General features: G+C 35.7%; 1 protein-coding gene across 1 annotated transcript; it reads left to right on the top strand.

Annotated features, from left to right (window-relative positions):
* LOC123531810 (sorcin-like) lies at window positions 1-24,878 on the top strand. Its single transcript, XM_045313069.2, has 8 exons — window positions 1-263; window positions 9,693-9,767; window positions 10,597-10,672; window positions 11,452-11,498; window positions 15,882-16,029; window positions 16,676-16,813; window positions 18,954-19,027; window positions 23,669-24,878. The coding sequence occupies exons 1-8, from the start codon at window positions 93-95 to the stop codon at window positions 23,693-23,695; spliced, it is 756 nt and encodes a 251-aa protein (XP_045169004.1). The 5' UTR covers window positions 1-92; the 3' UTR covers window positions 23,696-24,878.
* The last annotated feature ends 505 nt before the right edge of the window (window positions 24,879-25,383 follow it).

Genomic DNA, 25,383 nt, shown 5'->3' on the forward strand with positions numbered 1-25,383 from the left:
ATGCGGATTACCTTGTATTCATAGGTTGATCGATTTTAATTGTCCCATTAGCAAATGTAAACAGTCATTTTGTCGGCGTTTTACATATAAAAATGGCGTGGAATTATCAGCAGCATGCTGGACATTTTAACCAACAGCAGCAGCAGCATTACCAGCAACATCATCCACAGTATGCCGGACAGCAAGCACAAGGAGCAAGTCAAACTTATGGAAATTATGGCAATTTTTTTCAACAAAACGTATTTCAAATGAATGCATGGCAGGTCAGTTCAATGTATTTTGTTGTCGCTTTTTTACAATGAACGTTAGAGGTATATTTAAACGCATAATTCATTACAACTGTTATGATATAAATAATTTGGCTATAAATGTATATGTGTTAATGATATGTTATGATATAAATAATGTATTAAATTGCCACGTATTAGGCCAGACTAAATTGGGTATGTACCATCGAGTTACCAGTTTTCAAACCCCTCGGGAATTTAGGGAAATTACTTATTATTATTGACATTTACAGGACATAATAAATTTGTTATAATAAATTTGTTATCAAGTCAAGTGATGGCTTGCACATTTAAAAACAGTTAATTTATAATTAATTAAGTATCATATCATTTGATATTTTAAATAGCAATTTTCAAGCACTTGTGCTTCCAACTCGACGCCAGATTCAATAACCTATTTACAAACCACCTTCTAAAATGCATACACTAATTGTTAGAATGATGTTAGGGTCTTTAAAGTTACTGAACATTTTATGTTAATGTAGTTGTTGATATTTAGTCTAATTCATCACTTTTTATAGTTAATTAAATATCTAGTTTTTTTTCTAAAAAAAATAAAATATCAAATGACAGGAAAATTAAGAATAAAGTCCATAAACTGTTACCTTTAGTCGTAATTTAATTAGGCCTACAATAGTATCCAAATCCAATATCAATATCATTCGTTTATTTACAGATTGACATGAGTCCCACAATGCGTCCTCTGACAGCTAAAAAAAATCCCAGAAACTTTCTGATAGCTTATGAAAAAATATACCCGAATGTATTGTAACATATATACAGTATTTATTAAGTAAGCAAACTAATATAGTAGTTTTGTAATTAGCGTTTGTTTTTTCGGCCAGACAGACAAAACCAAACCAGCCCAAAGACATTAAAAATCGATTTAGTTTGGCATGGCTTTACCGTGGCCGTGTTTTTTGTTTGTTTTTGTTTTTAAATATTAACTAATTCGGCAATTGTAACTTATACGTCAGTCAGATTTGTTTCCATGTGTGATGTAAAGATCCACAAAATATTGTAAATGTTATAAATAACAAATTAAAACTTTTGAAGTTATCAAATTATGCAAAGATCAAATTTTATTAAGTTTCCTACCTCTCCCAATTTTTAAACAGTCACACAAATGCACACAAGTAGCGTTTTTAGAAAACGGGTGAATATCATTTGTAAGAACACAGGCCTGTACGTACTTATTTTTCTTTGGATATGGTTAAATAACAAACACACATTTTTATGCTCAAAATTGTTATATACGTATATAAATTCTGTAAATATACTGCTTGTATTTCACAAATAAAAACGAAAAGGCAGAACAGAAATTCCATATTCACTCCGGGAGAACTACGTTCCAACGTAAGTCATGTCTCAACGATATCAGGTGACATATCTCAACGACGTTTGGTTACGGTATCGCTCTATATGACAGGGCTTACATAATTTTCATATATAATAACTACTTTGATTATATTTACCTGTGTCTTGACATGAACATGTTTTCAGATTCTAAAAGTAATCGCATAAATTGAATAAAACATTTAGATTTAATAAACAGTCGTCTGTTATTGAGAACAAGGAAGCATTTTGCTATTTAACAGAATAAAAAAATATATACTACACTTTTTACAAAAGCAATAATTACAGACAGTCAATGAGTCGATTAAAAGCAGTGCCAGTTTTAAGCTTAGAAATGTATTTCTGCAACTGCTTTATCATAAACACGCAATATTTATTTAATATCATGTTCCTCACTCTAACCGATGATGTTACTAACTCTAAACGCGACACAAGTAAGCGTTACTGACACTCATCGAAAACTTGCGGCTTAAAACATTGCTGTTCGAGTAAAATATACCAGAAACCAAGATATCTTTGTCAAAATGAAAGCAATATGTACGAGGTGGCGCGGAGTTCACTTATACTATCGAATGCGCACACCTTAATTATTATAAAGTCTGTAAAACGATTCTTTTGAAGCACAGGAGGCAGCTAAGCAACATGACGTGAGTATGTAATTGTAGGTTATTAAATTTGTATATTGAAATATGAACGTGTTCTGCAGCAGACATATAAGAATATTGCGCGACTTAGTGAAGAATGAATGCATATTTCTCGATGCAAATCTAAAAACCTTTTACAATTACTACACGTGTATTATTCATTATATCAATGATATAAATTCTGTTCTTTAGCCCGAGTGGAACTGAAAATGTCCTAGTTAAAGAACTTAAAAACGTGACGAAATCCATGAAACTGACGTCACAATTGGCGACACATATCCGATATGAAACTGGAATATCAATATTTATTTTACTTTGTATGTGAATATATGCCTTGTTCTGCAGCGGTACTTTAGGAAGGCAATATTATCCGTGAAAGAACAAGTGCATATACTTACATACAAAATTGATAACCTTTTAATTATATATCCACTTCCAAATGATTACTTTATGTCTTAATTATCGTTTTGTTACGAAAAACGGAAAATACCAGAATTTCTTCGAAAATGTAACAAATAATTCAAACTGACGTGCATTAATATTTTCCGCGAAGTTGACCTCAGCTTGTTGTCGCAACGTGCGCGTGGACACCATGGACATCACACGATTCTTTCTATTACAACGTTTAGAAAACATCCACGTCCGATATGAAAGCGTTCTATGTCAATATGTATCGGTTAATCAGTGTAATTACCCGTTTATTACATGTGTACCTATAATATTGTAAGAAAAGTTTAAAGTGCAATGTTTATTGGTACTAGCATTTACTACAGCTTTTCAGTTACTATATTATTTGTATAAGAGGCTATACATTGTATAAAATCAAATGCCTTGATAGTTTTCCTTTCTTACATAAAGCATAGTTTAGGGTTGGGAAAAAAAAACATTTCACGAAGAATTACTAAGAGGTTAATGCATGACTGGGTTGTGCTTTCTTGCCATAATGGCACGCCTATATGGCTTTAGCCCGAGGGCTATTATGAAACTATGTGTACCAGTATGGCTATAAGGCACAATCAGCCGTTTATTGACCTTTTTATTATAAACCTTCGCTTCATATATATCTTGGTATTTTCATTTCACATATTTTCAAAAACTTAAAAGCATTATTTGTATTGCTTTTTATCATTAGCGCCATAAATATTTGACAATCGATCTGAAAATGATTCAACGCCCTTTCAATCGCCATAATAATGTTGCCACATGACGTCAACATTAGAACACACTGGCAGCCGGTTACCCGGGGCCATTCTGATTATGGCGCGTGAGGCGCACTGTGCCATTATTGATGCATAAACAGAAGCCGCAATGACCGTTTTAAACGGCTTTTCATGCCCCCGAAGGGAGGCATATAGTTTTTGAACCGTCTCTCCGTCTGTCAGTCTGTCAGTCTGTTGGTCTGTCAGTCTGTCCGCAATTTTCGTGTCCGGTCCATATCTTTGTCATCGATGGATGGATTTTCAAATAACTTGGCATGAATGTGTACCACAGTAAGACGACGTGTCGCGTGCAAGACCCAGGTCCGTAGCTCAAAGGTCAAGGTCACACTTAGACGTTAAAGGATAGTGCATTGATGGGCGTGTCCGGTCCATATCTTTGTCATCGATGGATGGATTTTCAAATAACTTGGCATGAATGTGTACCACAGTAAGACGACGTGTCGCGCGCAAGACCCAGGTCCGTAGCTCAAAGGTCAAGGTCACACTTAGACGTTAAGGGATAGTGCATTGATGGGCGTGTCCGGTCCATATCTTTGTCATCAATGGATCATATGGGAAAATTAGACCCATCGTGAAAATCACCACTAAAACCGATAATACGTTTGACCAGGTAAATCGGCTGTCGAGACTGTTCGCTAGTTTTCGGCCTACTCCGTTTTTCAGGTCGATGTCTAACCCTTCTCCACCAATGTACCGTTACATTAATACTTTTGACCATATGGATTTAGGGATATTGTTAAGTCTAATTTACAGTGATTGCAAAGATAGATCAGAAAATAGAAACCTAAATGGTTGTTGGTGGTTTAATCAGAATACCATTTATAACGGTATTCTCAACAAACATTATTATAAAACCAAACAATGACTTTCCAAAAGTAATTTCTACTTTCTTACAATCAGATGGAAACTCGCTTTTATAATACTTTCTTTGATGTTCATGATTATGAAATAAAGATTTTAAGTAGCTTTTTTATGTAATCAAATAACTGCACATTTATTATTATGTCGTGAGCGGTGTCCAACTAGCTTAGAATTTTATGCCAGCTCGAACGTCGAAATTTAACTTCATAACTTACCGAATTTTGATCCTACGTTACACCTGAAGATCGAAAAACGTCAAATTGCAAAATAGCTTTTAATTTTGGGCCAGCTCAGTGAGCGAAATTTATAATATTCCAAAAGCCAAATTTCGATTTCGTATTGAATGAACAGCCTGTTCCAAGATTGATATTTAAATGAAATATCGAGCAAGCAATTAGTGTCGAGCCATCTCGAAGATCGTACTTCAAAAGCTGAATTTCAGTATAATACTGAAACTGCGATCTGCTCAAGATTCAAAGATTAAAAATCGTGCAAGATCGGATATATCGAAATTCAAGTTTTTATGCCCCAAGCATCTACTAATGCGGGAGGCATATAGTGATTGTCCTGTCCGTCCGTTCGTTCGTTCGTCCGTCCATCCGTACGAGGTTAACAAAATGGGACCGTTTCGTCTAGCATCAATACCCCTTACTAGAATGACTTGATACTAATGCAGATGTAACCTGTGACCATTCCTCATCATCAGACATCACCTGACCTCAGTTTGACCTTGACCTTAAACTTAACCTCGTTTTGGACTTAGGTTGCTTTGTATCGACAAGGATGCCACCGGGAGCATCAAGCGTTTATTGAACACAGCTCCTTGTTAAAAATCTAAATAGATTATTCTCGGTATTATATTTCAAGCATGCTCTAATTTTCAAAGCAATCGAATTTAAAACTGGAATTGAATGTGAAACTATCTTTTAAACAGCAAGCTTCCGGGAAAACCCAGTACTGGTGTCATATGAGAAGTCATGGTCGTGACCCCTTTCACAGATGCTCGAACCCACGACCCCTGGGTTGAGCGGCTGACACCATGATTATTCACTGGACGACCGCTCCCCTCAAAATATTTGAATTTCGGTCATCCTGCTGGATCTAATTTCAATTCTGCCTCGAAATTCGACGATTTGTTTTATTTTTATTTCGATTTCCGAGTCTGTGCGAAATTCAATGTAAGCGAAATTCAACATCATCCTTTCAAAATTTGAATTTTGATTTTCTACTTCTAACTTGCCCAAAATATGCCGCCTAAAATTTCAACGTTTCTTTTTTAAATTTTGAACTTCGATCCTCAAACTGTTTAAAATTGACTATTGGCTGTAAACAAATCATATTATGGAGCGTCCACTAATTTATAAATCCGTACATGTGTGCTGTTTAGCGGGTGAGAAGATATCAGTCTTTACCGTTAAGGAGCTTAAATTCCGTAAGAATTGACGGAAACATACGAGAATGTTCGAGTCTTTCCGATAAGGAAAACAAACCTATACTCATCTGCAAAATACTTAAAAAAGACCATTTTCTTCTTCACTTAGAAAACTGAAATTAGTATGAAACAATAGCTAAATGAATATAGATTACTAAGTCGTTTGCAAAGGTCTTTAAGCACACATAAGAATCTATTTATTCTTTGTTAAACAGAAGAAATTTCAGCAAATTATCCATATTTTACTATATTTCTAATTGTAGATAGACAGTCATAAAGTATACTCAAAAAAGACCATTTTCTTTTAAATTCATTTTTAAAATAAAATATTCATAAGAAAGACAATGCATTGAATATTATCACATCGTTTGCAAAGCTAAAATACCTATAATACTTTTTCCATGAATTTAAATAAAGTAAAATGCTCCTTCTTTGCGCTATATAAAATATTTTCACTAGTGTGAAAAATCGATGGGTCTAATTTTCCCATATGACTGAAACGTCATGACGTCACTTCAGCTTTCGGACGTTAATTTCATGTGCTGTGCGTTAATACTTAACAATAAGAGGGAGTGCTACAAAAATGTACTATTTGCTTTAAATTTCTATTATTATTTGTAAAATACGGTATGCAACAGCTTCCTAATACATTCGCACGTAATAGTAAATAGTATTTGCGGGCAAAATTAGCAATACGCCTGCGCAAAGTGACGAAAACTTTTGTTGCGAAATAGCTAATTTATGTGCAAAGTTCTGGAAGTAATGCTTCACGATCCTGATTATCTATACAGTTTTGATTACCGGTGTCCGAGACAATTAAATATATTAAGGTTCATGGTGATGGAAAGACCTAGGTGCCCTTCTGAACATTATTTCATATACGGACGGGCATCTTTGTAGAGCAAACGACCTACTGCAAGCGTACTGGATGGATATCTTACATGAAAATCCCACACTTAAAGCTTAAGTTCAAGCACATAGTTGCGATGGCAAGTGGTTCGAAGTCAGCGACCATTGACTGCGGAGGCTTTTCACGTTTTAACTTACTGTGGGTGCACAGAATATACAATGCCATTTTAAATGTTTGTTGTTTTTTTCAAATCTATCTGAATTAAAATAAATGCTTATTTTTGCATGACTTTCAATTTAAGAAAGGAAGATTTATTTATTTATTTGGGTTTTACGGCGCACCAACACAGTATAGGTTATATGGAGCCAAACAGGACTACAAATTTTGGTTTCACATCTCATTACATCGAAATAAAAACATGAGGTATGGAATCAAAATTTGCATACCTGCTGGAATCACAGAGTTACAGCAAAACCAAGTGTTAAAACCCTATTTGTCGCCTCTTACGATCATGCAAGGGTAAGGCAGTGGTTCCAATTAAGAAAGGAAAAGGGCGATTCACTAAAACGACAAAATGAAAGATATTCGAGTTACAGAACGACTTTTATGAATTGAGTTTGAAAAAGAAAAGTTAAAAGGTAATGCAGTAAGCTGCATAAGTTTGGCATATCTTAGTAAATGCACAAGTTTTGTGAATCTAAAAAGGAAATTGGGTGATGAAACAAATCGAATTAATAAAATTTTCAGGAAATGTGTTTGTTTAAAAAGGACGAGGAAGAAAGACATGCAGTAAAGTATAAATAATTAAATTGTAATGTTTTTCCAAGTATTAAAACCTGACAGGTTCTCTATCCGCTTTTAACGTAGAATGTAAACATTGAAATGCATAACATGTATGCACTTTTTTTCAAAACTGAATGTATGAGTAATGGTTCAGCAGAACACAAATATTGTGAAGGATCCACCGACAATGCTTACAACATTCCATGGACTTTGATATAAATGAAAGTATTTCTATAGCGAACACCTAAACATAATTGTTTCTATTGTACAGCAACAACTTTACGTAATTTTCATGCTGAAACTTTATATGAATTTATGCATCCATTTCAAATTTACTCCAGCCTGCGTATGGCTATAATTAATGTGTAAAATGATAACGACAAATACATTTGTCATACTGATTAAATTGTTGTACCTTGCTCAGACGTCATCCAGTCATTTATGAAAGTGTCAAGAAATGTTCTCGACGTAAAGATAAGATGTACATAAGAATTTTCTAAAAGTTAAAACGGTAAGTATATTGTTTAGACTTCGCAACACTGTATGTGAGACGTTGTCACATATTGTCTGTTATCGTTGCGGCCTTGCAACATTTATGTAGCTTACATAAGTTTATTTGTAACTAGCTCGTTGTATCTTCCAAAATGCTCCAAAAAGCTAATATAGCTTCCACACTTCAAATTCATCTTTTCAGTTATGAAAACGTAGAATCAATGCTTCATTGCACATAATATTAAATGAATCAACAAGGTCATACGGAGCGACACCGCAACGAAATCGTTGAGATATGTCACATGATATCGTTGAGACATGACTTACGTCGGAACGTAGTTCTCCCGGAGTGATATTGTACTATGTTGAAATTAATTCCCGTATCATATGTGTTTACAATCTTCTTTCATTAATATTGATGACCTGATTTTTAATCCCCCGCCACGAGTGGGGGGCGGGGGGGGGGGGGGGGGGAGGGGTTATAGGAATGGTTTAAACCCCTCGAAGGATTTTCATGAATTTCATGAAACTTTGGTCAAATGATCACCTCATCAAGACGATGTGCAGAACTTATGAGCCAGCCATGTCGACTCAAGGTCAAGGTCACAAATCAAGGTCAAAGATTTGGAACAAATTCGTTGATGTCGTCATACATGCACTATAAAATATACTTAATCAACAACGTCAATGCTTCCATCCAATACCATGAACCCTTTCACTATCCATAACAGCGGCGGGGGACATAGCTGTCTTTCAGACTGCCTTGTGTAAGTAAATGAAATGTGGGCGTTAATACTCTCCATCATAAACCTTCAAACAATCACATTACTTTTACCTTGACAGGAAACATTTTATTACGCTGTTAAATCAGTAAATTTCTCATGTAACCGAAGCGTGGGAATCCAGAAATGACGCCATGACGTTTTAAAGGTGTACTAAATGAAAGAGTTCCAAGTCAGATTATCGCCGTGTGGCTTCATTTTTTTGGAAAGTAAGTTCTAGTGCATGGAGGTATATAATAAAAGGGTCATTAAAGTAGCTCTGTATGGAATATTGTATTCGGGTGTCGGTGATACCGGTCTTGCAGCAAATCTGCTTGAGTCGAATACAACATTCCATATAACAGTTACTGTTGTAATAAGGCTGTTACTTTAAAGGACACGACAACGATGTAAATTTGGTTTGTTGTCAACTTCTTCCATCGCAGTCTTTTCGGCTAGTTTTAAAATTCTACACATTACCTTTTAGTATATTTTTGTGACTTTTCAAAACTGGGTTGATGCCGTAAAATACATAAATTTATGATGGCATAGTTTGATTTTGTTGAGAAAAAAATACAACATATGATGGATTACAATGTCGTTAAGTATACATTAGCGGCAATGTGTTCCACGAATATTAAGCTAGCAAAATAAACTGTGAACTATAAAGTTTTGTATCAGGTTCAGTATTGCATGCCTGGCATGCCTGACTGGACCTTTGTAGCAGTGACTTGCTGTTTTTTTTTATTTTAGCAATACAGTATTAACCCTTACACTGCTAAATTTCTATAATGGACTTGTCCGTCTTTCAATTTGGACAATACCATTAACTGTTAAAAGGGATGTTTACCAAAAAGATACTGACTGAATGGCGAACAGTGCAGATCATGATCTACATTGGTCGCAAAGGCAAAATCAGTCGTGTCCTGCATGATAAAGATTAACAGTTTTGATAACCTCCATTTATTTATATTACTTAGCTTGATGTTTTTTTTGGTAATTTCAGGCATATAATATGAGTGGTGAAGCAGAACTGGCCGGCATATTTGCACATTATGTCAACAGAGACCAAGCAAATACGGTATGTTCAGTGTGTAAACATCCTCTTGGTTGAAAATATATCTTTCATTAATTGTAGAGCAGGTTTTCTTTGTATATTCTTCCTGAACCAGTAGTGGCACCTTGGTAATGGACTGTGGAGACCGCGGCTCAATCACAAGCCCGCCGGAATTTGCAACCTACGATCATAACTCAGCGTCAGTTTAAAGTTCTGTTTATGAACTCCATTATGATTATGATGTTCTTTGACCAAAGTATTATATAGCAGTGATAGTAGGCTTATAAGCCACATCCAACAGCCTCAGCGGCTGTTGGGTTTATCCTTAAGCGACATTGTTAGAGTGTCGTCCTAAGTATCATGAGTTTTGGAGGTCAACCCACGGTGAGGACCTTGATATTTTCTCCCCCACGTTTACTTTGTGTCATAGAGTGAAATAAAAGAATTTCTTTGGTCACAGAGTTTCAGTGTTATTTACGTGTAATCTACGACTCAGTGTTCCACTGACGGATGCCGTAACATACTTATCCAATAACGTCACATAACCTTGTTGTCCGCCATTATCTGATAGATAGTTTGATTATCATTGAATTGAAATAAATGTATTATACATGTATTTACAGATTTACTCATACAAGACCCACTCGTGAGCAAAAAGTCCCCTTGACGAGCTTCAAAAAAAGCGAATTAAACAACATTTTGATCCAATTATTTTGTGTAGTATATTCTTATAATGAGAATCACAATCATGAAAAATAGTTGGGGCACTCTTAATTAATGAGCAATTAACTTACTTATTTACGTACTTTTCGTGTGATGATATCAGAGTGCATGTGTTTTATGCTACTTTCAGATGGCTCAAGGTATCCAATCGGAAGACTTGTGCAACATTCTTAACCAAACAGGATCAATAAAGGCTTACTATAACAGTAAGTCTAAATTATGCTCTGTTAATTGACAATTCTGACACGACCCGATTTATTTCCCTTTTCAACGTAGAAGACTGAAACCGTGTGTTATTATGCAACGTATGCACTGTTTGTGCGTTCAAATTATTACGTCACAGCGTTAAACATCATAACGTCGCGCTGAAAAAAAAACACAAAAAAATCAGGGAATTATTTAATTAAAGGATTAAGATAATAATCCTTGATAAAGTTATATACCTTAAACAGAGAAAACAGTGATATTGCTCTTGAATAAAATCATTGTCGATCAGATGCGTATTATTATATCACTTGGGTTGCGCTCTCATGATATAATTTTCTCGCGCTCTCGTGATATAATTCCTTCGCATCTAAACTCCAAACAGTGATTTTTCAGCGATATATCACTGTTTGAGATATGTTATTTCTTAATGAAAATATGCAAATATAGATATGAAATATAGATCTAATCCTCTAATTCAATCATTTAGGAAAACATGGCAGCTGGGCATGCAGTTCTATACAAACACGTTTATTAAATATTATTTAATTACTTATCAAGAAAAAATGTGAACATTTTATTTACGGACAGATCATTGTAGGAGTGATAGATGTGTCCATCCATATCTGTAATAAACGTGCTTAACTGCTACACTTTCCTATAAATGTCAGATTGAAATATTGATTTAAAAAGTCTAATCATCCGAAAAAGTTCAACTTTTACCGAATAGTCTTAAAGCGTTCTTCGAAAGTTTGAATGGTCGTATCATTTTTTTTTTCAGTTACTTGGAGTCGAGAACTATGTAGCGTCATGATGGCTATGTTAGATGTATCCTTTTATATATAGATATGTCGTCTTACGTTCCTGCTTGTCAATGTATTTTCTATCGTGTTTTATTTCATAATTCTAATATGGAAAATCCTGCTTAATATGTCCATCAAAATACTACAATATCGAATATCGTCGACATAGGAATGCTACCATATTTGATATATTATTTTATTTCAAAGACATTTCAGAAATGAAATGATGTAACACAACGGTGATACATTTAATTCACACTGAATCAGTTACCTAGACACACACTGTCACAGAATAAGTCACTTGATGTCTACGCACACGTAAAGTATTTCGCGGGGCGTGTATTTTCATACATTGACCAGCAAATATTGCTTTCTACAAAAGACATTAGAATCGAAATAACATATAGCAAGACCTTGTATTTAAACACCCCGAATCAGTTTCGTCGCGTAGAAAGATTCACTCGGGCTTCTATTCCGCAGGCATATAACTTCTTCGTCTTTTTAAATATATTAAATCCTGCTATACAGTCAAACCTGCATTAGCGACCACCTGTATTTTGCAGTCATTTGACTTAGGCAGCCAGTCAGTTTTATTTTCCAGATTCATTTTTGTTCTATTTTGTACTTGACTTAAGTAGCCACATTGTGTCACTCCCTTGGCTGCCTGAATAATGACAAGTAGCCACATTGTGTCACTCCCTTGGCTGCCTGAATAATGACAAGTAGTGTCACTCCCTTGGCTGCCTGAATAATGACAAGTAGCCACATTATGTCACTCCCTTGCCTGCCTGAACAATGACAAGTAGAGTCACTCCCTTGCCTGCCTGAATAATGACAAGTAGCCACATTATGCCACTCCCTTGTGCTGCCTGAATAATGACAAGTAGTGTCATTCCCTTGGCTGCCTGAATAATGACAAGTTGCCATATTATGTCACTCCCTTGGCTGCCTGAATAATGACCAGTAGTGCCACTCCCTTGGCTGCCTGAATGATGACAAGTAGCCACATTGTGTCACTCCCTTGGCTGCCTGAATAATGACAAGTAGTGTCACTCCCTTGGCTGCCTGAATAATGACAAGAAGCCACATTATGTCACTCCCTTGCCTGCCTGAATAATGACAAGTAGAGTCACTCCCTTGCCTGCCTGAATAATGACAAGTAGCCACATTATGTCACTCCCTTGCCTGCCTGAATAATGACAAGTAGAGTCACTCCTTTGCCTGCCTGAATAATGACAAGTAGAGTCACTCCCTTGCCTGTCTGAATAATGACAAGTAGCCACATTATGTCACTCCCTTGTGCTGCCTGAATAATGACAAGTAGTGTCACTCCCTTGCCTGCCTGAATAATGACAAGTAGTCACATTATGTTACTCCCTTGCCTGCCTGAATAATGACAAGTAGCCACATTATGTTATTCCCTTGCCTGCCTGAATAACGACAAGTAGCCACATTGTGCCACTCCCTTGCCTGCCTGAATAATGACAAGTAGCCACATTATGCCACTCCCTTGCCTGCCTGAATAATGACAAGTAGCCACATTATGTCGCTCCCTTTCCTGCCTGAATAATGACAAGTAGCCACATTGTGTCACTCCCTTGCCTGCCTGAATAATGCTAGATTTTCACTCAATTTATTTCACTTTAGTTATTGCTTTCATTGACAGGTAAGCGATGCATCTGTTTTTAAACTCTCTGTTTAATATGTTTGTTTTCAGGTTTTTAAATTCTCCATGTTCTGAACCTAGTCATTTGTATGTAGGTGTTTGATTTCGAGTGTAATTTGCGTCTGTTATTTTTATATTTTCTTCTGCTGAACACGTGTCTGTTACACCAGTCTGTTATGCCTGTTTCATAACGGTTTATGTTTATACGGTAAAGCTCCGTTATTAAGCCGGTCAATGCGGTCGTATAAATAAAACTGTATAATATATACAGTTCGTTTACTAGGTCATGCGTATTTGCACTTTTTCAAACTAAACTTTCTCTACTTACAAAATGATCTTACTACTTTCTGATTATGTTTTGTTTTAGCTTGAGCTCACGTTTTTCTTATACTAGAAACTTTAAATTATGGAAGCCGGAGTTAAGGTTACAAAACGTAATCTTTAATGTTTACAAACACGATGTTTACAAAAACGAACTGTATATATATATATATATTTATTACACCTCACATAAATGTCCAATGCAAATTTCCCATTAGTTTAACTTGAATAATATATCATATTCCCCAGTGATTTTATATCACATGCGCAAAAGCGTTATTTTCAATTTCTGCGCAGGTGATATGATCCATAATTTCATATCGCATGCGCAACAGCGTTATTTTGTTTTTATGCGCATATGATATTATTTTTTCATATCACCCGTTTAGAGACTGATTTCAGACGAGACGCTTATATAATCATACGTTAGGATTAAATTACCCTTTTCTGGTGCTCTTGCATTTGCGAACACGGCCGATTTTTCTTTTTTATGCTACGTGCAAAATATTTCGAAAACAAGTTTTCATCAAATATTGAATTGAAACTACCACAATAAGTTTGGAAATGATCTAACTAAAAAAATGAGTGCTCACACTTATATGTTTCGTTTAGAAAAAAGAAAGTTATCGCCGTTTTTCTAATGCTACTGATTGACGCAATGTTGAAATATTAGAATAAATATAGGGGTCAGCGATATGAAAACGTCTCGACTTAATCTGTCAAAAAAGTCTTATTACACAGCAAAGTCGCCACAATTTATGAATGCTAACAAGTAAAGACTCTTTAAATCTGTCTTCATTATTTGGTTAGTAATTACATTTTTATGTTAAATTATTATGTTGATTTTCCAGTAAATGCTTTGACCCTTATAAGCTTCCGGTATAATACAATAAATATTGCATTCCTGAGAGGGTGATATGAAAAATGTTCACCGCGAGATATAGATTTAGTCGGGACGTTTACATATCGCTGACCTCTATATTTATTCTAATATTTCAACATTGTGTCAATCAGTAGCATTCGAAAAACAGCGATAACTTTCTTTTTTCTAAACGAAACATATAAGTGTAAGCACTTATTTTCTTAGTCAGATCATTTCCAAACTTATTGTGGTAGTTTCAATTCGATATTTGATGAAAATTTGTTTTCGAAATATTTTGCACGTAGCATAAAAAAGAAAATTCGGTCGTGTTCTCACATGCCAGAAAAGGGTATTAATCCTAAAGTATAATTATGTAAGCGCCTCGTCTGAAAATTTATCGACTCGTCTTTTAATCAATGCGAAAGTATCAATCTCTCAACGGGTGATATGAAAAAATAATATCACATGCGCAGAAAAACAAAATAACGCTGTTGCGCATGTGATATGAAATTATGGATCATATCACCTGCGCAGAAATTGAAAATAACGATTTTGCGCATGTGATATAAAATCGCTGGGGAATATGATATATTATTCAAGTAAAACTAATGGGAAATTTGCACTAGACATTTATGTGAGGTATAATAATATATAAAAATGCATTCCTCGAAATATGAGGCTGGCGCCTCGGTCAAGTCGCCACAAATTATGAGTGCTGACAAGTAAAGAGTCTTTAATTCTGTCTTCATTATTTGGTTAGTAATTACTTTTTAATGTTAGATAAATCATTATGTTGATTTTCCAGTAAATGCTTTGACCCTTATAATCTTTCGGTATAATAAAATAAATATTGCATTCCTGAGAGGGTGATATGAAAAATGTTCACCGCGAGATATATGAATATTGACCGAGGCGCCAGCCGATAATATAATATAAATATAGTATATTTCACATATTTATGGTAATTGATAGGGGCCGTTCCATGACAAAACCAGTATTAATGGCAAAATATCAAAATTGAGATAACAAAATATTCATGAAGAACATTCTTTTACCTCGGGCTTGGCTTGTATCTTTCATGTCATGTATGAGACAAATTATGCGTATCACTAACTGAACGTCATACGTTTGAATATTTAGAAACAGTTTTGAATGATTTTACTAAAAAATAACTTAACCATGTGTTTCTGGTTTCACCAGGGACCTTTTATCTATACACCTGTTTATTCCCATGGTGCATGGTTGCTTTGGAATTTCGGTTGCCATGACAACACAAATAACATTTATTTGTAAGATATGGTAGAATCTGATTTGCCTTAGATAACTTATTTCTAGTTTCTGCAAACAATGACTTTCCAGTATTTCAAACTACTTGTTATTCAAGAATTATGTCATGTAACTAATACAGGTTTTCTCATGAAACGGCACATTTTCTTCTGTTTTTTTTTTATATTCAAAGTTGTTAAGAACGTTTATCAAAATGCTGAATTATCCACAATGTTTCTGAATAATTTCGAAACATTAAAGTTTATGTTGATCAACCCTTAACTAAACACAAGCGGAACCCAGATGGATTTATGCAGTGGCCAGAGTTTATGGAGCTACAGCGGTGTATTCTAGCATGGCACAACATGTTTAGACGGTACGATACGGACAAGTCGGGGTATATTGAATCTCACGAGCTTAATAACGTTGTCAGTGCTTTTGGTGAGGGAATTTTCACATTTACTAAATCGTATTTTGTTTTTTGTTCCGTATGTGATGACGTAATGTAATAATCAATGTGTTTTCCGTCATTTTCATGTACAGCTGAGAAATGGAATATGGAATAAATATTTGTCTTTATCTAGATTTTATTTAATTTAAGTACGCTTTCGGCTCGCTATGTTTTCAATGCTGAGATTTTACTTTGTTATGTTGGTATTCAGTCACACTGACAAAATGTACACCATACAGTACAGTATGACTGCTTTTGAAAAAGTTTAATGTTGGAAGAAGAGCTAGTTGTCATTATTTAAGACTCTGGCGGGCACCTGGCTAGAACCACCAACTTTCCATATTCCAGCTGGATGACTTCATGATATGAAAATATTCTACACCCATACCAGGTTAACCACGGCTGTGAAGATAAGTGATTTAAAGCCGGCGCCCCTTACCACTACTTTATCATAGGCTAGCCTTATCTTTTGAAATATCGAACTTCTTTCTTTAAGTATTATAAACAAACGCACATTGAATGCCATCTATTTTAAGCGGTGTCAACGTCAAAATCTAATAGTGTAATACCAAAAATAAAACACCGCGTTATTTCAACACTACGTCAGACATGTGATAATACTCTATTACATTTCAGGTTACCGTATAAGTCCAGACGTAATGACAACGTTGTTGAAGCGTTACTCAAGAGCTCATGCTGTCAATGGCCAAGTTCGCACGTTAATAGCTTTTGATGATTTTGTGTCGCTATGTGTGCGATTGCGTGCGTATACAGGTAATATGATTTTTTTTCGGCGTAGCTGTATAACATGGATTTTGACCTACATTCTGTAGTAATCGGGGCACGAAACAGGTGCGCGCCGAAAAGATAAACCATTTATTTCCGACTGTTAAATAAAATTGAATATCAGAAAGCACATATTAAACAAGGGATATTTAGTAATTTTATCACCCAAAACTAAAACGATTTATTCCAACTTTATAATCTGTAGTAATTTATCATCACAAGATAAAGCAAAAGAAGTAAATTTCATCCCCGTTGCGTACTCGCTTACAGATGAATGTGTGGCTGGTTGTAACTGTAGAGCCAGTGTACCTGGTTTCTTTGTCACTGTACAGACTTTTACACATCCGTAAAATTTATGTTCTTTGTGAAAATAAAGCAGAAAAGTTATTAATTCTGTGTTATAATTTCACGAAACTGAGTAATTCCTAACACTATTTGACACCGAGGTCGCTCCCCACTGGGCTTCGCTCTGGTAAGTGCAGGCGAAAACAATAAAAACACCAGTGTTGGCCAATAGGTCAGCTGAAAAATCTTAAATTCAATGAAAATAATGACTATGCAAACAACAACAATGTGCAAATTGAGTTCCATCATAAATATAAGTATTTACCTATTACTTTACCCAAATAAAAAAGATTTCAACAGTTACTGGAGATATTATGCTAGTCGGTTAATTATGGGGCATTCTGACCCAACACGAAATTACTTTAAAATCATCAGCACAGGACGTCAAATCATTTCGACCTTCTATCACTGAAAGGATACCTACTGATCTTTTACATTTGTTGCTTAGTTGAAATATTTGCAAATGAATAATGTGTTCATACATGCATATCCGATTTTGTTCTGTCTGTACATTCTGTTTAATTTTGATTATTCCATGCGCAGTATTACCTCTACGCCGTTTGTCTTTTTAAAGGCATTTCTTGTTTGTCTATTTTTGCATGTTGTTATGTGCTATTGATAAGAATTTGTGTCACTCTGTGTGCGATTACGCACGTACACTGGTATACGATCTATTGATATAATTTTGTGTCACATTGTGCGATTAGGCGCGTAAACTGGTATATTATGATCTGTTGATATACATTTTGTGTCACTGTGTGCGATTACGCACGTAGACTGTATGCAATCTATTGATATAATTTTGTGTCCAAAATTGTGTCACTCTTGGTGCGAAAACGTGTGTATACAGATATAATATTTATTTATATGGCTTTGTATTACTCTTTTTACTCTTTATGCGGTTACGTACATGTACTCGTTCCTGATCATTTTATTGTTTTGATGTATTTTGATTAAATTAAAAGTACATTCATTTTTAAGCCAGTGAGATTTGAAAGTAAATATATTATTGTTTGTTCGACCTTAAAAAATTTCGGAGCAAGGTATAAGATTATGTAAGCATTGAATTTCGCGGGCCATGTGACTTTGTGGTTTATGCAAAAAGCAATTTTGTTGTGATATGAATTCATGGATTTCTGCATTTGAAGATAAAATGATTATTATTTCATTAGATCGTTGGAATTTGATTATGAACCATTATTTTATGGTTCGACGCAACTACGAAATCCATGAAAATTGCTCCCCCCTCTCCCCATGAACATTTATGATTTCGCAATATATATCAAGATCTACAGGCGACAGCAGACTAAAGGTTAAAGCTGATCAAGATATCATGAAATTTTTGAAAGTTTTGAAAAGTATGATTAAAGTATTGTTATTTCTATTATTTAAAGCTGCTAGCCCGCAGTTGGGGTGAAAATTGTCAACATATTCATTTCCACCAAGTTTGGCATAAAATATGTATCTGACACTAAAATAATAAAGTGAGTGAAAATAAGTGTTAGATATTGGTTACAAGGCAAGAAGAATGTTGATTTTCTTCGTTATTTCAAAAGCGTTGCAACGGTTTACTTTCTTCTGCACAATATTTATGGTAATATAGTAGGATGTCTTTCAAAAATCAAACGTCAACATCTTTGTAACAGTAGTCACTTTCACGGTGCCAAATTTTTAAGGATTTTTGAGAGGAAAAAAATCCGAAAAAGTGTGCACGAGACTCTTTAAAAACCGTTTCCGGATTTTTGTTTAGTATGTAATTGCATTTGCTTCTCTTTGAATTCAGATGCCTTCAGAAAAAGAGACAGATGTTCGAATGGAGGCTGTGAGACTGGGTCCTGCATGTATGGATATGATGATGTAAGTCTTATTGTAAAACCTGTCTATAAAGACCATGCTAGATACAGTAACAGCACTGTCGTTATTTAAAGGATATATTCGCAGCAACTGTTTAAAATCGAATATGAAACTAGTGATCTTTAAGGTGAGGTGGTTTCTGGTGACAGGCAGTCTTTAGCACAGATTTGACTGTAATTACCCTTTGTCACAAATTTGTGTGCTCTATTTGTAACAATGATTACCTGTAAACATATTCTGAAGGTTAACCTTTAGTATTAATTAAGGATTTGGCACTTGGCTTCAATATAAATGTGAAGTAGGTAGACACATATCGTAGCAATATGCTGTCATCTTCCGGAAAGAACTGAAATCATCTAACTAATATGTTGCTTTAAAAAATGTCCTTGCAAATAAATTTCGTATAAAAGTATTATATTAGGAAAGACCGTTTAAAGCTCTTTATTTTCGTTTTTATGCATATGTGATCTAATTCGGTGTGATTTTACCAAAAATAAATTCAGATGGCACCTTAGGTATGCAAGTTCCCCTTATTATTGTCACATAAACCTTTTCAAGTAGTTTCTGAATTAGCAAAACGCAGATGTGTCCTGTTTTATTACATTTTGTTTTTGATAATGCAAATCTATGCATCTATTTATATCTATATAAATATTATGGAACGCCGCAGCTGTCTTATGTCAGGACATTTCAGGCTATCTTGTCAAAATGTGGTGTAAACTTATCATTACTGTGCCTTATTATGTTAAGAAATTATGTTATCATGTCAATATGTGGTGATAACTTCTCAAAACAGTTTCTGTTATGTTAACTAGTCATGTTATCTTCTCAAGATGTCTTGTTAACTTGTCAAAACAACAGTGTCTTATTATGTAGAAAGCTAACATCATGTCAAAGTGTGATGTTAACTTGTCCAAATAGTGTCTTATTATGCCAAAAAGCTTTGTTATCATATCAACGTACCATGTGATCTTGTCTACAAAACGTGTTATTATGTTTAAAGGCTAGCCACGGTCAAATGATATTGTAACAAAATAACATACCTTTTTGACACTGTTTGACAAGTTAACACCAAGCTTTGACATGATAACATGCCTAATTGACATAATAAGACGCTATTTGGACAAGATTACATCACACTTTGACATGATAACATAGCTTTTTAACATAATAGCAGGCTGGATACTTTGACATGATAGCTGATTTTTGACATATTAATAAGACACTATTTGGACAAGTTAAATCACAACTTTGACATAATAACATAGCTTGTCAACATAATTAGACACTATTTGGACAAGTTAAAATCACACTTTGAAATGATAACATACTATTTTAACATAATAAGGCACTATTTTGACAAGGTTACAACACAGATGATAGAGCTTATATACATAATGGCAAGACAAGATCACACTACACTGCAACAAGATAATATACCGTTTTAACATAATGGCACACTTGGTAGACAAGATCACGCGACATTTCAACAAGATAATATACCGTTTTAACATAATGGGATGCTTGGTAGACAAGATCACACGACACTTCAACAAGATAATATACCGTTTTAACATAATGGCACACTTGGTAGACAAGATCACACGACACTTCAACAAGATGATATACCATTTTAACATAATGGGATGCTTGGTAGACAAGATCACACTACACTGCAACAAGATAATATACCGTTTTAACATAATGGCACACTTGGTAGACAAGATCACGCGACATTTCAACAAGATAATATACCGTTTTAACATAATGGGATGCTTGGTAGACAAAATCCCACGGTACCTTAACAAGATGACACTGATTTGTTACCATAGTAACACGTTCTGCAGACAAGATCACACGTTACTTTAACATAATAAGATACTGTTTGTTTTGTTTGGTTTAACGCCTTACCATCCCAGTCAGGTGGATGGCTTCCTCACATGAAGAATTCAACGACCCGAGTGAGGCTCTAACCCACTTCGGTGAGGGGCAAGTGATTTGAAGTCAGCGACCTTAACCAATACGCCACGTAGGCCCCTGATAAGATACTGTTTCGACTAGTTGACACAACAGTTTGACAAGATAACATGGTAGTTAACTTAATGAGACATTGTTTTAACAAGTTAACACCGCACTTCACCATAATAGCATAGCTTTCCTTACATAATAACACACTGTATCATGTTCTGATATGATAAAATGAAATGTCCCGACATAAGAAGACAGCTACGGCGTTCCATACGATATTAAGATTTCAACTTCTGTTTTGCTCGGGCCGTTTCAGATACTAAATTTGCTTAAAATGTAACTGAAGAAGTTGAAAGATGTAATGTATCACTCATTTGACATTTGAGAAAGGTGGAAACTTTTTTCCGTTGGTCTGTCCCTTGTTGAACTAACTTCCGATAAGTGTTTGATGCATGTCTTAAGTTAAACCTACTGTTCTATATTATTTTACATAACGGGATATTTTCGTCTGATATGAGGTGGTCTAGTTGTTAAGGTGTCGGCCGTTCAACACGGGGGTCGTGGGTTTGAGCATCACTGGGGCCACAACCACACTTCATGTGACACTAGGTCTGTTTTTTTCCCAGGAAGCGTAGAGTGGTTTAGATAACCTTGGCTGGAGTCTTTTGCACCGCTGAGGTGTATGGAGGCCTTTGCTCCTCTGAGGTGTATGGAGGCCTTTGCTCCTCTGAGGTGTATGGAGTCTTTTGCACCGCTGAGTTGTATGGAGGCCTTTGCTCCTCTGAGGTGTATGGAGGCCTTTGCTCCTCTTTGGTGTATGGAATCTTTTGCTTCTCTGAGTTGTATGGAGGCCTTTGCTCCTCTTTGGTGTATGGTAACTTTTGCTTCTCTGAGTTGTATGGAGGCCTTTGCTCCGCTGAGGTGTATGGAGGCCTTTGCTCCGCTGAGGTGTATGGAGGCTTTTGCTCCTCTGAGGTGTATGGAGGCCTTTGCTCCTCTTTGGTGTATGGAATCTTTTGCTTCTCTGAGTTGTATGGAGTCTTTTGCACCGCTGAGGTGTATGGAGGCCTTTGCTCGTCTGAGGTGTATGGAGGCTTTTGCTCCTCTGAGTTGTATGGAGGCCTTTGCTCCTCTGAGGTGTATGGAGGCCTTTGCTCCTCTGAGGTGTATGAAGACTTTGCTCCTCTGGATGTATGGAGGCTTTTGCACCTCTCGGGTGTATGGAGGCCTTTGCTCCTTTGAGGTGCATGGAGGCTTTTGCTCCTCTGAGGTGTGTGTAGGCTTTTGCTCCCCTGAGTTGTATGGAGGCCTTTGCTCCTCTGAGGTGTATGGAGACTTTAGCTCCTCTGAGTTGTATGGGGGCTTTTGCACTACTGAGGTGTATGTAGGCTTTTGCTCCTCTGAGGTGTATGGAGGCTTTTGCACCTCTGAGGTGTATGTAGGCTTATGCACCTCTGAGGTGTATGTAGGCTTTTGCTCCTCTGAGTTGAATGAAGGCCTTTGCTCCTCTGAGATGTATGGAGGCATTTGCACCTCTGAGTTGTATGGAGGTTTTGGCTCCTCTGAGGTGTATGAAGACGTTTGCTCCTCTGGATGTATGGAGGCTTTTGCTCCTCTGAGGTGTATGTAGGCTTTTGCACCTCTGAGGTTTTTGTAGGCTTTTGCACCTCTGAGGTGTATGAAGGCCTTTGCACCTCTGAGATGTATGGAGACATTTGCACTTCTGAGGTGTATGTAGGCTTTTGCACCTATGAGGTGTATGGAGGCTTTTGCTCCTCTGAGGTGTATGTAGGCATTTGCACCTCTGAAGTGTATGTAGGCTTTTGCACCTCTGAGGTGTATGGAGGCTTTTGCACCTCTTAGGTGTATGTAGGCTTTTGCACCTCTGAGGTGTATGTAGGCTTTTGCACCTATGAGGTGTATGGAGGCTTTTGCTCCTCTGAGGTGTATGTAGGCTTTTGCACCTCTGAGGTGTATGTAGGCTTTTGCACCTCTGAGGTGTATGTTAGCTTTTGCACCTATGAGGTGTATGGAGGCGTTTGCACCTATGAGATGTATGGAGGCTTTTATGATGTATAGAGAAATTTACTCTCCGGATATGTATGGTGATATTTACTCATTTGAGGTGTATGGGCTCTTCTGAAGTGGATGGAGGGTTTTGTTCATAAGTATATGGAGGTATTTGCTTATCTCAGGTGTATGGAGGTTTTTGGTCCTCCGAAGTGTATTGAGGCTTTCGCTCTTCTGGTGTGTATTTAGGTTTTACCTCCTCTGATGTATATGTTCTCTGATGTATTAACAGATGTTGAACTGTGTACCATCTGTCAGTGTAAAAGAGTACATGAGATAAAATCAATTTACAATTTTATAGACAAAAATGCAGTTGTTATTACATGGTTCATTATTACATTTGTTTGAAATAGTACTGCATCCATAAAGTCCAACAATATTCAGATGTTCTCGTGTATATTCTCGATTGTGTGATTTCAGGTTTGGAGGTTTCGGCGTGAGTTTTTATTTACAATCTCCTGATTTTTACTATTACCTTTTCATTCTTGTATATACCTCCTTAGAATATTGTAAATCTTTGTCTCTTCTGATTAATAGGTTTGGTAAGTGAAAGTTTACCATTTTCAACGTTTATTCTGTATCGAACCTTTTTATTTATATTTGCAGTTCCTTAGATGCGTGATGTGTCTTTAGAACCCAGCTTTTAGATGGGAGGATAACAACATGTGGCAGTGTTTGAAACAATGAATAAACAACTTCTATGCCAAACCAAGATTACTCAGGACAAGGAATACTTGTGTTAATGCTACTTAAAGGCACAAAAACTGCTACTCACCCTTTTTCTGTTTATTTTTCCTGTAAAACTGTCACAAAAGTCTTTGAGATATAATTTATAGCTCAAACGGGCCCGAGTGCGGGTGTTATAAAGCATTTTTACGCCAGCTGAAGAAACAGAACGCTTTTTTGTCTTATTGCTAATTTGCTGAACGCATGCAAAGATGGAACGGATTATGGCGACATGTACATGTTACATGAGAAATACCAAGCAATGATAAACTGTATACAGACGACATTCTATGGAAGTAGTTTTCAGCCAATCTTATACACATTGTGTTCATTAAAACAAAAATACTTCGTTTGAATATATTATATTGATATGTAACCAACTTTATTTTAATGCAAACCGTGTGTATGTAATGTTCGTGACGGTACAGAACGCTTTTCTTTGTTGTCAAATTAATATGTAAGTTAAGGTAGTGACTCATATTCAGATATTTCATTGATGAACTGTAAACTGGGCGTTTTTTGTGTCTCTTTTATTTCACAGTTCCATAATATCTGGACTGATTAGCGTTATTAAGAATTCGCGGTTCGCAGTTGTTTACACTATTGGGGATAATGCTTTCTATTGTTCACGAGTTTTGAATTCGCGTATCGCTCTAGAAAATAAGACATTCGCGATTATTACCCAATCTACAGTTTATGCCTATTGTACTAGACACACGATCATATATGTACCAGTTTTCTGTCTAGATTTCTTGCCAGTCATTTAGCTTCCCGGCTTATTGACTCAACACTTTTTTTAAAATGTCTTATGTTTGCAACAGAATAGTTCAATTGACCAACCAGAAGAACTTAGTTTTACTTGTGTTTTCTTTGGCTCATTTTTCTTTGGAAAGTCAAAACGTTTTTGTCCTGTGTTTTACTTAAATAAATGCATTGTTTTTTACCTACCAAATTAGTCATACATAACTCATATATGAAATTCTTATGTCACATATTTTGTTCTTAATAATCTTTCAGTAAGTTGAATCACTTTATTTTCTATGTAGATGTACATGTCTGTGATAAACATTAGTAAAATTACTAAAATGCATCAGGAATAGTACTTTTTATGTATTGTCCCCGGTCGCGAAACTGGATGCTGCTGTCGCCTAAATGAAACATTTTCGTTTAGGATTTCCTATTTTGAAGTACTAGTACTTGTACAGGGACGTTAAGTCTTTTTTGCGGCATTGCCTAATGGATGTTAGAGAAATACCATTGTGAAAATACGTTTCATCCCATGGCAGTTCTTCTGTTAAAAGATAGACAGGTGCTTCTTATTTAGAATTATCTTAGTTCCACCAAAATGTCCGACGTAAAATATATGAATAGTGATACTTTATTTAAGTTACTTTCGTGTGAATGATACCTTATTCTCAGGTATACGATCACCTTACACCCAGGCCCCGTGTTCACAACACATTTTCAGTCTTAGCTGAGTTCGATAAAGAAACTTTATTTGTCATCTGTATCTAAATAGCATGTTTTAATAAAACTAAATTTTAAGTTAATAACTATTTTCAAGTGACTATTCATTATTGAATGTCAGTTTCAGT

This window comes from Mercenaria mercenaria, chromosome 11 (assembly GCF_021730395.1).
Source record: "Mercenaria mercenaria strain notata chromosome 11, MADL_Memer_1, whole genome shotgun sequence".
Classification (NCBI taxonomy): Eukaryota; Metazoa; Mollusca; class Bivalvia; order Venerida; family Veneridae; genus Mercenaria; species Mercenaria mercenaria.

Coding starts and splice junctions, on each gene's coding strand:
- LOC123531810 (XM_045313069.2), top strand. CDS start 93: ATGGCGTGGAATTATCAGCAGCATGCTGGACATTTTAACCAACAGCAG. Junction 9,768..10,596: donor ACAGAGACCAAGCAAATACG/GTATGTTCAGTG, acceptor TGCTACTTTCAG/ATGGCTCAAGGTATCCAATC. Junction 19,028..23,668: donor GCATGTATGGATATGATGAT/GTAAGTCTTATT, acceptor TTATATTTGCAG/TTCCTTAGATGCGTGATGTG.